Source organism: Pavona decussata, unplaced genomic scaffold, assembly GCF_977016875.1.
Source record: "Pavona decussata unplaced genomic scaffold, jaPavDecu1.1 SCAFFOLD_9, whole genome shotgun sequence".
Classification (NCBI taxonomy): domain Eukaryota; kingdom Metazoa; phylum Cnidaria; class Anthozoa; order Scleractinia; family Agariciidae; genus Pavona; species Pavona decussata.
The window spans coordinates 722501-738225 of NW_028145432.1; the positions used below are offsets into that span (position 1 = coordinate 722501).

Genomic DNA, 15725 nt, shown 5'->3' on the forward strand with positions numbered 1-15725 from the left:
GTTTTCGCTGATGACCTTCTGGTACGAGTCAAGAACAAAGCGAGGGGCGTTGTCGTTGAGATCCAGCACATGTACATAGACCTCTGTTGTGTCTGGAATATTATGAATGAAAGATAAACTGAATAAGTGAATTTCCATTGTATAGTTACGAAAAGGAGGCCTGAAAAAAATTCAGGCTTGAACGGGATTTGAACCCATGACCTCTACGATATCTGTTCAGTGCTCTACCAACAGTGAGCTATCAAGCCTACCGCGAACTGGTCATTTTGTGAATTTGTAAAAAACAACCCGCCCAGGTGAAGTGATGGAGGTTGAATATGTGAGATACATATTTTTGAACTACAGATGAAAGAAAGAATAGAACTCTTTCATAATGGAGGGCATAATTAGTATTCTTTTATGTGCATGCAAATAAGCCTTCTTGACCTCGCTTTTGAGTGAAAATACTTTTGTTTTTACACATGCTAGCGAGGCCAGGAAGGCTAATTTAAATGCATACAAAAGAATAACAATTAAGCCCTCCATTTATGAAAGAGGTCTATTAGTGAATGACCATAGCGGTTATGCACGCAACTTAAGCAGTAATCAATAAATTGTTAGTCAAGCAACAGGGACACCCATTGTTTCGTTTCCGTGAACTGATCTTTGTTTGAAAAACTGCCTAAATTTGACTAAATTCTGATGAAAAACTGGATTTTTGTGGTTAGCTGCCACGTTAAATTTTTGTAGCGTTGCAAAATTATTTCCTTTTGTCTCCGGCGGGATAAAAAGGCCGTTTACAGCGGGAAATAAGATTCTGTTACCTAAAGGCTGGTTTTCATTAGGGCGTGAGCTCAAAGATAAACAAGATGAACAAACGCATGCACAGAAAAACATTTCTTGACGGAATTCTCGATACCGGCTCCCCTCAATGGTAAGTAAGATAGCCGACGAAACGGTTGACTGCCTTGCGCTTATGCTTATGTCGCCCCCATTCTCATCAGTGAAAACTGCAACATAAGCTTATGTCGCAGGTGTTCTCATTTGCGTAAGCGACATTAGCTTATGTCGTAGGTATTCCCACTTGCTTAAGCGGCGTTTGTGCTTATGCTTATACTTAAGCGTATGTCCTAGTCAGTGAAAACCATGCAGGATTAAGACTTCTTGCCCCTATTCTCAGCTTAAGAATCCAAGCCGATCAATAGGAACACAGGAAACATAACTTTTAAGCCTTTTAAGAGTTTTATATGAACTAATAATTCTCGTTGGATGCCAGCATAATTTTATACAAGCAATAACACTGACCTTGCTCAGGGTGACCGAACTCGTCTCGTTTCTCTGTATCCTTTGCAAACAGTATCAACCTGAAAGAAAGACGATAAGTCATTTACACCGATTACCTTGAATCTACAATATGTGCCAATGATTTTACGCTAACGAGATGCATGGCCCTTATTTTAGACTCACAAAGTGTCCTCTGCTCCGATTACTTAACTTAAAGGGGCACTGTCACGGCGATTTTGCTATATTTTTGTCAAAATGGCTCAAATATTTGACAAAGAACCTTTTTTCTAACATGAAATTGCTGTTAGAGCACCGAGAAGGAAATATCAAGGGATTTATCCGGGGAAGAACAAACTATAAGCAGTTTTTGACAACTTCTCTACAATACACAGGAGGAACTTGAAAAAATTGGCCAATTTTTTCATTGCAATCCATTCCCATCCTAGCCATCCCCAGCCAAAGATAATTAATACTAGTTTCTGTGCATTATTAGGGTTATTGTTAACAAAACTGAACCATTATTTTGACGATTCCATCGATTCAAATGTGTTTTTTGGCTTTTCAAAGTAACAAAAAAAATCGGTGACACTGCTCCTTCAAAGACAAGTAATTCTTTAAAAGGGTGAAGCCATACGAAAATGACAAATAACTCTGTCTTATATGAAGTACCCAAGTTCAGAGGCGAGAAACGCGCATTTCTGGATATGAAAGCTTAGACCAACTCAGGCCGAGGGCTACTGGAATCTGCCTGCTTTTAGATTTTCCGGGCGCGGCCATCTTGGATTTCATGACGTCATTGCATTGCCGCTATTGTTAGTAAGCAGCAGTTCCTTTGTGTGAAACAATAGAGATAAATAGCGGTAACGCAATGACGTCATGAAATCCAAGATGGCCGCGCCCGGGAAATCTAAAAGCGAAAATCATATCTAATTTTAAGCACACTTGGACGTTATTTATACTTCTTAAACTAAAATTTAGAATTTAGACACTATTTCCAACAATTTGCCGTCCATTTGTTTTCGGAGCGGAGGTTCACTTTTAAAGAATCATCTAAAATTTATATGGAAAATCGTACGTTACAAGCGCTAACGCGTTTTCAATTCCCTTACTATGTCACTTCAAAATGTTTAAGGACAAATTAAAATGCCTGGGCTGGAAATAGGGTCAAATTTAGAAGTTGGACGCAGTGTGTGAAAAGCAGTACTGGCATGTGTCTTAACAGTGATCAGCATCAAATTTCTCCTTGTAATATCAATACTTATTTAACCCCTAAGGTCATGGGAATTATGATCACTCAAGGTGAATTTTCTTGATTTTTACTAATTTCTCATTACTTTTATAAGAAAAGTATGGGAACAGGACAGGAGAATTTCTTCTTTGATATTAGGGGTTAAAGGATTTTAACCCTCGAGTTACTGACAGGCTGTCAATCATGAAAGTTGATGTTTCCATGGTAGACATGTTTGACAGAGATGTTTAGCGAAAGTATTTGACGATGTTTTTCAGCTTACCTGTATTCTTTGGTTGTCTCATAGTCTAATGGAGTTTTGGTCTTTATTTCACCCGTGTGTCTATCAATACTGAAATGCAGATTGCCTTCCGTGTTTCCAATCGAGTAAACCACTCTTTTGGATCTTCTTTCTAAGCGACGTTCAACTTGCTGATCGCCTTCCATTCTCTGAGATTTCTTGATTCCAATGATAGCACGAACAGTGTGTATAGAAGTTCCCACCGGCGTATTTTCTGAAACAGCCACATGATAAATCGGAAGATCAAACTTGACTTTGTGCTTGTTAATTGCCTCGACGGAGATAAACACTTTTGCTATATGTTCTGAACGTTTTGGTGGCGTGCCTTTGTCACTAACAACCACTGTTAAAGAACAGTTTAAACCACCGAGTGAAAGTAGCGAATCACGTGTCCGTACAACACCTTCGTCATCTATGCTAAAATACGACTTATTTCCTGCAATGATTGTAAAGTTCAGCTCCCCATTTATACCGTAATCAAAATCGCGGGCCACAACTTTTGTCACCGAGTTTCCAACTTTCAGCGCCTCGGAGACCTGAATAGTGTATTTTAAATTCTCAAAAAATGGCCTGTATTCATTGACTGGCAGTACGCGAACCCTGACATTCGTAATGCTCTTGTGCGCGCCATTTCGTGCGGCAACGATTAACGTATACGTTCGAGAGCGATCCAATCTGACTTTCTGATTCAATAAAATCGTTCCACTCTGCGGCAGTATTCGAAACAAAGAATGGAATGTGAGCAGGTGGAAGCGCATGCGTGCATTTTCACCTACGTCACGATCAGTAGCACTGACTCTGAATACTTCAGAACCTGAAGACAGGTTACTTAATATTGTCACTGAATAGTTTTTTCCTGAAAAGATCGGCGCATTATCGTTTTCGTCCGTAACGTTGACTGTGATAACTGTGGTGTTCGTCTTGTTTTCTTCAGTGTTATTTGCTTGAATTGTTAACTTGTACAACGAGATAGTCTCTCGGTCCAGTCTCTTGGACGCCACAAGCGACGCACTCTTCCCTTGAGGATGAGGTCTGATTTCAAATGCATTTCCAACATTCCCTGCAAAAGAGAAGCAGCAGTTCTCAATAAAAGAAAACACTGTTTAGTTACTTTTTCAAGTTGCACACGAGATTACTCTAACAGGGAAGTAAGAATCCGTTAAATGTAGCCTTGACTGTTCGCTCAGCCAGTCAGATCGTACGTCTCAAGGGCTCTACCATTTAATAATTATTTTTCGAGACCAAGTAGAAAATTGTTTCGCTGAATTACTTGGCCATGGGCTAAAGTAAAACGAAACTAAGTTCAACTAACTCAAGGAAATATCTCCGCTAAGAGTGGATTTACTTTTGGGAATTATTTGGTCGTATATTTTATTTATTGAGTATTTACCTTGAATTATGGCGTATTTGATGGACGCATTCTTATTCCAGCGACTCTTCGCGTGCCCGTGAATGTTCGTGATAATCTGACCCCGCTGATTGTTCTCTTTAACTTCAAGCACCTTCGGGATGTCCGTAAAAACGGGAGCGGCATCTAAACGGATCAGTGTAGAAAGCAGACGTCAGATGTTAAAAAAACAAATGGTCGGGGGTTAGTTTGTAAAGAAGTTGTGGTATTGCGTTAGTGGGGAGAGGAAACGAATGTTTGGTTTTATCAACAGAGTTGTTGAGGAAAAAACCAGCAGCTGTGTTTTTGGAAAGATCATGTAATGTTTAAAACACGAGCAGCAGTTTTTTATCGGGATTTAAAACCACGAGGCGCCTGCGAGTTTTTTGAACGGCTTCAAAAACATTCCTGGAAAAGCGAGTGTCAATAGAGTTCATACCAATTACGCTTTTGTGAACGTTGGAAATAAGCATACGAGAAAAACACCGCATACTAATGAGGAGTGTTTTATCAGCTGATAAAACAGCTCATTCTAATAAGGAGGAGGTTTATCGATATAAAATCACTGCACGTGATGTATTATCGACTATTTGATAGGTCAATGGACTTATGAATTATTAATGAGTTCTTGAAGCTTCCACGCGTGACTGCTAACTTACCAAACCACGTGTACGGTGTGATGGAAACATTGAATATACTCGGATCCCTTTTCGTTGCGCAGGACGTTTTCGAGTAGCACGTGACCATGTAGCAATTCCCCTCCATCAGGAAAGTAACGTTGCCAGCACGCCTGTTGCACGCCTGACGCACACAGCTTGTCACGCTGTCAGATTCTTTCAAAGCTGAGAATACCCCGGCGCTAATATCTTCTTCAAATGACACGTCGTAAGAAGTATCGTTTGCGATACAGATAACGGTGGACTTTGGGTTGTCTAGAGAGAAACAAGAACAAAATAAAGTTGTTATGTAGCACAGGGGTGGGGGGTGGGGGAGGGGTACTCAGATATATTAGCGACGAGTGAAACTGTTAACATCCCATTACAAAAAAAATGGGTGGGGGCAAAAGAAGTACAACGGCCCAGAAAGTAACTTTGCAAAAGCCCATTCTCCGCATAAAACCCTTTAAAAAAATATCGCCAAAATCGTTCCACCCGAAAAAGTCCACCTCAGCCCTCAGTATACCCAACCTTCCCCCCACCCCCTCCAAAAAAAAAAAACTCCAATCGCCTATTTCAAACCCAAAAATGGTCTTCGCACCCTTCCATCAAAAACAACCTGAGTAGCTTTCTAGCCCCCTCCTTTTACTAGGTATTTAAAGTATCTTTGTGTCATGTCTACCTTGAAACTAGCTAGATCGGTATGAAAAATCCGTCAGGTACTGAGCGTTTGGGGTTTGGTGTCACAAATGGCACGCATGCTGGTTACTGATCAGGTTCGCGTAGATAATAACTATGCACAGGTCAGCACGTGGCCTGAGTGAGTCCGGAGCGTCCCTCCTCAAGTTAATAAGCAACATGACGAATGATCAGAGAACAAAAAAAGCGCACAAGTGCCGTTTTTGTGGAGAGTCTTCGTTCGTTCCTCTGTCAGCGAGGAAGGATGAGTTCCGAGATGACTCAACTTGCTCGTAATATAACGTAAAAAAGGTAACCATAGCATGAGATAAATCTCTCACTAGCCCAATCTCGATATATTAAAATTCAGCCTGAAACAATAAACATCACTGCGAGGCTCCAGGGAATAAACCCATATAAACTCTACAATTTATTTCCCGGAGCCTCGAAGTGTGTTATTGTTTCGGGCTGAGTTTAAATATATAGAAATTAGGATCCTTCGACGCTAACCCCCATTCTCCAACAACAACACATCGTTTAAACACGATCAGGTTTTAAGCATAACAAGAAAAAAAAATGTAAAAATTCATTTCACATGGTAGGCTAAAAGTGATATTTAGGAGTAAGATGGTGATAAGATAGTAAAAATTTGTGTATTGAACATTAAAAGCTAATGACGTTGTGAGCAGTGTAATGTCTGGGAAAGAGTAATGTCGCTCCACTTCTCGAGGCACTAACAGAGCGCACTTATCGAAGAAAAACGCAAATCTGATTATCAGACAAAGCATCCTAAACATTAGCATGCATTCTTCATGAAATGAACTTTTTGCTATCTACAGCGAAATGAAAATGAGATTCTGGTTGGTACTTCACCCTGGAACTTCGATTGGGAGATTCATTGTCTCTCGGGAAACGTGGGAAAAGGCACTTCAAGGTGCGGCATACAGTTGATCCTCAGTTGCACTCAAGTTTCTATAAGGTCCGCGTAATTGAAGACTAATTGATTTATGGTAAACATGAGAAAGTTCCTAGCGTCAAAGCTGTATCATCTTAGTCGAATTGTACCCTCGGGTGCTTAATAATAGCTTTTACTTACCGATAACCACACTTTCAGATATTATGACTCCGAAGTTGATAAGTAAAAATATCACAGCGGCGATTCGTCGGAGCTCAGCTGGCCGTCGTTCCATGTCCAAATTTTTGCTGCGAAAAATAGAAGACATATCACTAGTCAGGCGACAGAAATGACTTCTTTTAAAAAACATGAAAAAAAAAAGCGTGTTATCGCGCTTGAGTGTTTTCGTGCGCCGATTTCCACCAGAATGCTTTTTACTATGTTCGTAGAAAATAAATAGTATTTAAACGGCGATTTCAAAGATTTTGTGAGCCTATAGCTAATTTTCCTCTTTTCAGATTTGACGTAAAATTATCATAACAAAATTCTGCAATTTATTTGTTGTCAGAGAGAGCTTTGCTCCATATACATGAATGTCACTAAAAGAAATGGATAATGATTATTGTTGACAATGATTAATACGCGCTTCGATAAGAGCTATAATGGGCGAAATCGTTTCTTGTCTTTATTCAACTGTGAAAGTCATTGAAATTTTTAAAAGTAAAAAGCTTATGATAATAGACTTTCCAAAGCCAGCGTTTTTTTTTAACTTGGAAATGAACGTTTTAGCTAATGTGAAAAGGAGTTGTTCGGCGGGGTACATTTCCAGCAATTTAATTCTTTTAGTTTTTCTTAGTTGGATGCATAAATTCTCGGAAAGTTGATCTTGATGTTTTCTAGTCGCATTAAACAGTAATTTGTCATACGGGCAGTCTTTATTTTTTCCTTTTGAGCTCAAAATTTGGATTGTTTGATGACTCAGCGCTTGAAGTGCTTGCTGCCAACGTAATTGCGAACGTAAGAGTAAAGAAACTTTTTCAACCGAGTTCCTGTGCGATGACAATTGCGACATTAAACATCAGTAACAATCAGAGCTCTCAATGTTTTATACGCTTGTTGAAACATTCAAACAAAGCCGACCCAATTACTTTTACCGGATTTGTAGTGACATAGTTAAATTTCAATAATTCTTGTAGGGTAGTAATTTGGTTATGTCTTTGAAAACAGTGATAAAAAAAACCCCATTCGATTGCCCCTTCAGGCAATAAGGCAACCGAACGTTGCTTTTCAAAGAGAGTTAGAATGGCTTATAACACGTTACTGCTTACTGTAACATTTGTTTCAATGGCAGCCATGTCTGAGGGACATGTTTACTAGATTTGAAGATTTCCTGTTTCAATGAAACTTTTTTAATTTGTTGCGGAAGCGTATTCATCAATTGGTTTTGTAATATCATGGAATATAAGAAATCAGTTCACAATGTTGAATCCAAGATGGCGGGTTTTGTTTAGTCATTATCACGTCATGTAACATGTTACTTACCTCTCCATTTTTTTTTTTGCCATCAGATAAAACAAGAAGATTGAATTTCTTTCTCCCCCGTCCAAGAAAATCCCAAAAGCCCAATATTTCGGAAAACTCTGTTTGGTTACATCCTTCAATCTCCAACCAACTTTTTCCTTGCTGGAAATTATTCGCGCAAGTTTCGAAATGAGGAAAAAATCACTGAAATGTGGAAATATTCAATTTTTTTTTGAATGACAATAGACTATTATTGAATGTGAACTATCGACCGAACGTTTTAGGGAAGGCGAAACTAAAAAAGTGATAAAAATGTCATCATGGCGCACAAAGTAATGTACTAACAATATTTTGACTGGCGTCCTCGCAAGTCGTCTCCACCGGTTATCTAAACGCCTCTTCATTGAGCGTGTTTTCTTTCCTTGCTCCTCGTGTGCTTCAATTGTCAGCATTCTCTCGAACGCTTGTAGCAGTCGATGTTTACTGGCAAAAGAGATCGAGGTGTAAAATAACTAAGAGGCTATACATGCGGTATTTTTGGTTGATACAACTGGATTGGTCGAAGCTAAATCGTCAAGACATATATTCTTTTCAATAATCGCCAAAGTCAGGGTGACAAGGGGAGAGAGAAAGGGGGGGAGGGGGGGGGGGATGGCACCCGCGGAGCCACAAAATGTTTGAGGAGGAACCTGGAGCCCAAACCCTTTCTCTGCATGGAGGATGTGCAAAAAATGATGATTCAGGATAAATGAAGCAAAGCCATGGAGACCCGATTTTTCTGTCTTGGATCAATCGGATCCCTGGAGTCCATTTGGGATCCTGCAAAGGACACGGTCTCCAACAGCGAGGGCGTCCTGTGGTTGTCATGGTAACAGGAAGGTAGGCAGTCGTGTTAAAAGTGTGAACACGACGACGTTTGAAGAACTAAATTTGTCGTCATAACAACCTGCATTGATTTGAACAGAACTGTTTAAAAAAAAAAAACAGAATTTCCGACCTGAATGTCCCGTGATTCATTCAAGACACATACTTTCTGATCAAAAGCACCTTATTAATTATAGTCTCACACAGAGGAAATATCCCTCGGAAAGAATTCCCTCTTTAAAGCAAATGAAGCTCACATATTTAGTATTCCTGCTACCAGTAGAATGATCGCAGATTTATGACACAGAGTGCAACTTCATTTCATTGAAAATTAAATGAAGTAGTAGCCCTTGATATACATGCATCATGGAAATTTTGATCACACACTAAGGCGATAGTAAAATTAACAGTTAAAAAAAATAAGATCCTTACAAACTGACAAGCACAAATCGACCATGCTATTCGAAGCGATGGCCATTTTCAGCTTCATGTAAACTGCATGGAAAGTACCTGCTGTTATAATGTACCTCTTGCTATAATGACCGAACTGAATTAAAACTGAAAAAAATGTGGTTAATTAAAATCACAGGTACCATTTTATTTTTTTATTGTCACTGTATCGTTTTCAATGCACAAACCAATTGTTTGTGCTGGTACTGTATATAAACCGTTTTTGATTTCTTACTCTTTAACATTGACCTCAATTAAGCACACAGACCTATTTTAATATACGTTTATGGTTTAGCATAAAAATTTAGGCTTGAAATATGTATCTGTATCAAACTTTACTTCATTTCTTCAAAAAGAGCTGTTTTAAAATTGTTTATATTTTCAACAAAATTTTAAGACAGTTTTCAGTAAACTTAAAACCCATATGACCGCATTGCTACAGGCTTGAGAAATCATTTAGTACCGAATTAAAAATACCTAGAATTTCAGCTTAAAATCCTCCTAATCTAAGTTCACTTTATTGTAATTTCGCTGTAGTTTACATTTTTCTACAGTTGTATATTACATTTCCGATTCTTTCCTTATTCAATACTGTAGTGTCGCTTCATTTGTACCAAACTTAAGTCGCATTACAACCTTTTGCCTTATTAGAATTTTATGTTCTTTTGTTAACACGCTACCCGCTTTGTGGCTGGGGCAGTTTCGAGCAACTTATTGCCAGTACAGGCCTGTATTCGAATGAAATTATACCTTAACACGCCTCAGGAAAAACAAAGCCGAATGTGTAGTTCAGAGACTCTTTTTTCTTAGGTTTTAGATATTTCGTAAAAATAAAGTATACTCAACAAGTTCATTTGAAACTATTCTACCTCTGCCATGTCTACCAGTTTTGAAAACAAAAAGACAAAAAAGGAAACAAAACTGTAAAAGAAAGCCGGTTGCGATAGTCTATATGGAACTGAGCGATTAAAATTGTTTATACGGAGATTTCTGCATCACAATTGCTTGTAGACTTTGAACACTTTTCAAAAAGATAAGCATGGTAAAAACATTGAAATGCTCAAGGTTTATCATTTAATTTTGTAGTTTCCGTGAGTCAGCTTAGAAAGTTGAACCATGTCGAACCTTTAATTTTCCCATAAAAATAAACCGCACAAGAAGACTTATTAACCACTCAGTGATCCTTACTGTGCAATAAGCAACACTTATTGCACAACTTCGCGGTTCAAACAACATGTATTCTCTGTTGTGTAATGGTCCCACCAGCCACCTTCGTTACCCGCTGCGCAAAACAGGTAATAAACAAGCCTCAAGTCTATTAACAGGTACATTTGGCACCTTATAGCCCCAGTGGATCAATGAATAATATTTTTTTAACTGATTTAAAGTTATTTTGTCAGTCTGTTTGGATAAAAACAGAAACTTGTTGTCTTCCTGCGCCAAGATTCAACATTTCTGCCGGAAGTATTAAAACTGGCACAAAGCGAGCGTCATCCGTGAAATTTAAAATGGCGGTGGCTTAATTAAGATTACCATCTTGAAACTGTTGATAAACAAGGGTTTTTTTCTTTGCTTGCTAAAGAAGTCATCTAACGAAACTGCTGAATTTTGATAATTTCAAACCCCGTTAACTTGAAGATTTTCGCTAAGTCGACTTGAAGCAATTTCATTTTCTCCGAATTCTTCAAGTTCTCTAAATTTAACGTTTCTATATATTTTTAAGGTGATCTAAGTTCATTTGTTAGTAGCTCTAATGTTAAATTTCTAGTTTCAAATTTTAAAGATTTTTTCTTCAGAATGTAATTTTAAAAAATACAGAAATGACGAATTCAACACCAAATAGCTTAGCACTGCTTTAGCAGATGCAAAGCCCTGCCTTCTTCAATTCACGATTTATGTTAAAACTCAGTAGGAACCAGAGCTAAGCGATCGAAAGTTTAACGGAGATTCCTCAAGAGCTTGCAGTTCGACACCGTTAATTGCTTCGATTATCGCAACTGTAGGAAGCGGAAGAGTTGAACTGTCTAGGCGTTGACGCTCCCAGTATCGCTTTCAAAGAATCACTCTTTTCGATTCATGTTTTTTAAATCAGTGAAAAAGCAATCCTGTTTCTTGGCAGGAATGCAAAATATTTTTTCAACATCGATTGAAATTTTAAAGCGTGCGGTATTGGCTAAAGCATTCGTTAACTGACTTAAGCCGGCTCTTAAAAAGCTAAGCATGGAATAGTTGGTCTCGCGCGCGAGATTTTTTTGTTTGAATCTCTAAATTACATGCAACAGACTTACGGTTGATGACTGCAGACAATCAGTTGTGAAGTTTTCAAGTTCTTCTTGAAAAATTGTTAGTTCCAAGGAATATCCTAATCACGGGCCCTGAAAGGTCTTTGCATTTTTAAGTCCTCAGTTCAGTTCATGATTCAGCGCAAGGAGAAGTCTCTTTACTTGCGTCTTCTTAAACGACCGAAGACTGTTTGTTTAATTTCTCCTTGAAGACCATATACTATGCTCTGGCGCGGCACACCGTTTAATTTCAAATAGTGGCCTAATAAGTCGTATCTCACAGCAGTCAAGTTTCATATTTGGATTGATTCCAGTCCATGTCGGTCTAATCAATCAATAAATGCAGTATTAGCATTTCGCGGTGGCTAACTAAAAAGTTGCTGACTTTATATGTGAAACTTTTTAAGAAAACGCCCACACTATACAGACGTCATGGAAGACTCAAAACTTCAGAATTGCCAACTTAATTCCTTCCTAATGACTATCTATCCATTATGTAAATATGAAGTGCAGTATAGTTTTGCCTGTGGCCCTCATAATTTATGTAAACCACGGATAATTTGCCAGTAAGATTGCTTTATACGTGACCACTAAGATTTACGGAGACTCCATAGCGTGTGTCGAGAAAAACCCTAAAATTTGTAAACAGGCAAAAAGGGAGAGATTAGTGAACGTTTTGAAAACCGAAAAGGTGGTGTAAGATTGTTCAGCATGAAGCTTCTTGGGCGAATCTCAGCGACCATCAAAATTGATGACAACTCTCACGCAAGAATCAAACAAATTAAAAAAGAAATTTTTAGGCGCAGTAAGACAATAAATCGTGCATGCGCAATGTTAGGAAAGACAGGTGTCAATTTAAAAGACCATAGCGATGAATAGAATTCTTATTTTTAATGGAACTTTGATGGATCTGGAGTGCTTTGAACAATGGACAGCTCTTCAAACTGTGAGCTACTCTAATGCAATATTGGTTTTTAAAAACGTTAATTGTTTATAAGTTATTTTGGATTTGAACTGCGAAATTAAAATGTTGTGTTTGTAGAAATGTACGTATCTTCAACATTAAAACTCTTGACAGGTCGAGGGAAGAGGTATCTAAGTTATTCTAAACAAAGAAAATTGAGTTTTTAGTTATTCAGGATAATTCCAAGCGGAACTGACTGTGGGTCAATTCTTTCGCGATTGTTCTTAGGGTCTTGTTGTCTCGAAGTAAGCAAAATAATCTAACCTTTCAGCGATAACACCCACGTTTAAGCAACTTCATCTTATTGAAAGGAAAGGAACGATGAATTTTTTTTTGTCGTGGAAATGCCTTTGCCAGAATGATACGGTTGTTTTGACCTGAAGTTACCACAAGATACAATTAACTACATCCTTCATCAGATATTTTCGAGTGTTTAGATAAGTGAATCCTTGTATAAGAGTTTCCGTCGAAATGAAAGCTTTTGGTTAAATACGTTGAAAAAGCCTCTGAGTATAGCAGATCACTTAAACCTAAATAAGGCTGATCGATAAAGGAGAGAAACTGTCATGCTTTACTACTACTAGCGAGGCAAATAATAAGTTTTCTGTTTAACCCGTTTCTGTTCGATTTTCGAGATAATTCCACCCTCAGGCAGTATGCAGTTATCGTTACAGTTTCTAAAATACTTTTGCATTCGCCAGCTTTTCTTCTACTTTGTATTATTTTTTTTTTTGTTCGACGTTCGAGAGAAAACTAAAAATTCTCAACAGATAAATTACACTAGTTCATGACAAAACCACTTTCAGGTAGCGTATAACTATGTTATTGTTGTCGTATTTACGTATGCTGTAACATTCCCTTGACGCTCAAATTCTAGTACTTAGTTCACGTTGATGGGTAAAGGAGAGAAACTGTTATGTTTTGCCAACACTTTAAAAGCGAGTCAAATAAGTTTTCTGTTTAACCCGTTTCTGTTCAATTTTCAAGATAATTCCACCCTCAGGAAGTATATAGTTATCGTTACAGTTTCTAAAAATACTTTTGCATTCGCCAGCTTTTCTAGCTAAAATACACTAGTTCATGACACTTTCAGCTAGCGTATAACTATGTTATTGTTGCAATTTTTACATATGCTGTAACATTCCCTTGACGCTCAAATTCTTGTACGTAGTTTGACATTTCCATACCAATAAATCAAATTGAAAATCATTACAAATTAACCCTACCTTCTAATCCTACCAGCTTGAATTTGCTGCAAGCTATGTTGAGGCATTTCACATGTACGCCAAGAACGATAAATAATTCCTTCGAATTGTTCCGTGCAATTTTAGTCACGATATGACTTTGCTGGAATTAGAAGACATTAAATCCTCCGAAACTGACAGGTTTAAGATGATAAATTCGTATCTCTCTTTGGTTGAGGACAATGAGGTTTTAATTAGACATCGCTTCATCTATATGATCTAACTACAAGAACTCATTAAAATAAAACGAAAAAATCACTTATAAAGGACTTTACTATTGTTATTATATCGTAAACAAATTCATTTTTTGTGTATTTATAATCATAAAGCTAGCAGGTTTTTGTCAAGAAAGTTTTCTAGCTTCTATAACTGACATGATCAGCAAATATGATTGATAACACCATGGCTTTTAATAAATGGCGTGCAGTGATATCAAACCTTATTACCCCTCCGGGCGTGCGTTATTACATGCAAATGTCCAGCTAAAGCCCCACTTTTGATTAAACTCAATTAAGACAATATTTCGCTTCTAAAAGTAACGAACACTGCTTTAATTTCTATTGGTATTATTTATTTATCGAAATTCTGCTAATGCCATGCCTTCGCGTTTCTACCTACATACTCACGAATAATTATGAAAAGGTCCAAGACTGTCTCACTCGAATTCCAAGTAAACACTAGTTAGATATCTAACATTGTTGAATACGCACAGCAAATTTCTTCTCATTAAGAGAAAAGTAATAACGCATTATTTAACTTTATAGTTTATTAAAAGTGTATATAGCCTACGAGTATTTCAATAATTTCATGTCAATTGATTCATGCTTGGTTGTTCCTTATTTTCAAACTTTAGCTGCCGCTAGCTGACTTCCAATCGATAAAATTTATTTACTTTGTTCTTAAGTTTTTAATTTAGTTGGTTGCCAAGGGAAGATAACACTATCTGCCCCGTTCTCACCAAGGCTTAAACACGTTTAAAAGCGGTTTAGCTAAACATAGATTAAAATTGTTTTCTTTGTAAAGGCTGCTTTCGGATTTTTTTTTTACTACAGATTTAGCACAAATGAAAGTATAAGTCAAAGTTTACTTGACACCTATGTCAAAGCCAATGGTTCAGCTTTCTGTTACCAATTTTCATTTTGTTAAATCTGGTTTAATTAAGCATGTTTTGTTGGTGTGAATGGAGCTTTAGATTATTTTGAGACATACAGTTATGTGCCAAGTTTGTGTTTTAAGCGATCTTAATTACTAGTTAATATGAGTATTGAAGAAAGATACTTCAATATGTCGTTTTCTTTTTCTTTTTTTCCAAGATCGTCTTTGAGCATATAAGAGATATTTGGGCATCCTAACACAGTTTCATCTATTCGTATTTTTCAGCTGGTTTTTTAAGTCGTCAAAAATTTAGAAAAAAGAATTAGCGCTCTTTTATTTCATGCCTAAATCACATACATTTTATTTCATAAAAATTTTAAACGTAATTCCCCAGTGTCATCTGGCTTCCCTTTGAGAAAATCAGCTGATATCTCCGTAGCTCTTTGTATTTTTGGAGCATTTCATTTACACTGGGAGATGGTTCTTAGTTTTAATTTCAGCACCGTTTTAATTTTCCCAAAAACTTAGAAACGATCGATCAAGTTATTACTGAATAACTTGATCGATCGTTTCTATCACTCTTTATCAGTGGACACTACAATAATGCTATCAAACAAATACCCAACATTGGTAAGCAACAATCATTTTTTCGACTTTTTAGGTTGCCATAGTGACAATAAATCCTGTTAAAAAAAAACAGCCCTTAGTTAAGCTTTGTTCAAATATAGCAAAAAAAAAAAAAAAAAAAAACAAGCTAGATGACCCCCATTTTTTATAATCGAATGGTAAGATGTAACTTTCTGCAAATTTTAAATGAATTATAGCAATGGGCTTCTACCTTAAATTTTCTGAAGGCCTTCCTACATTTTTTAAAATTAAATTTACATAAGATTGCGT

At 37.3% G+C, this 15725-nt stretch overlaps 1 protein-coding gene across 16 annotated transcripts in view; it reads right to left on the minus strand.

Annotated features, from left to right (window-relative positions):
* The window catches only part of LOC146488412 (cadherin-related tumor suppressor-like), a 49407-nt gene that overhangs the window by 16823 nt on the left and 16859 nt on the right, over nt 1-15725 (minus strand). For 12 of the 16 annotated variants that reach the window (XR_014866230.1, XR_014866223.1, XR_014866237.1 and 9 more), the window contains exons 3-9: nt 8275-8412; nt 6610-6716; nt 4839-5111; nt 4183-4326; nt 2775-3852; nt 1285-1343; nt 1-92 (exon numbers count right to left, since the gene is read on the minus strand). The exon at nt 1-92 is cut by the window's left edge and continues 532 nt beyond it. Coding sequence is in view for 12 of the 16 variants with exons in the window: in XM_085117346.1 (XP_084973472.1) it covers nt 1-92; nt 1285-1343; nt 2775-3852; nt 4183-4326; nt 4839-5111; nt 6610-6716; nt 8275-8381 (1860 nt within the window). In the remaining 4 variants the exon portion in view is untranslated. Of the gene's footprint in view, nt 93-1284; nt 1344-2774; nt 3853-4182; nt 4327-4838; nt 5112-6609; nt 6717-8274; nt 8413-11531; nt 11773-13715; nt 13786-15725 lie in introns of those variants that run through there. The other 4 variants (XM_085117382.1, XM_085117394.1, XM_085117363.1 and 1 more) reach the window with 3 other exon arrangements.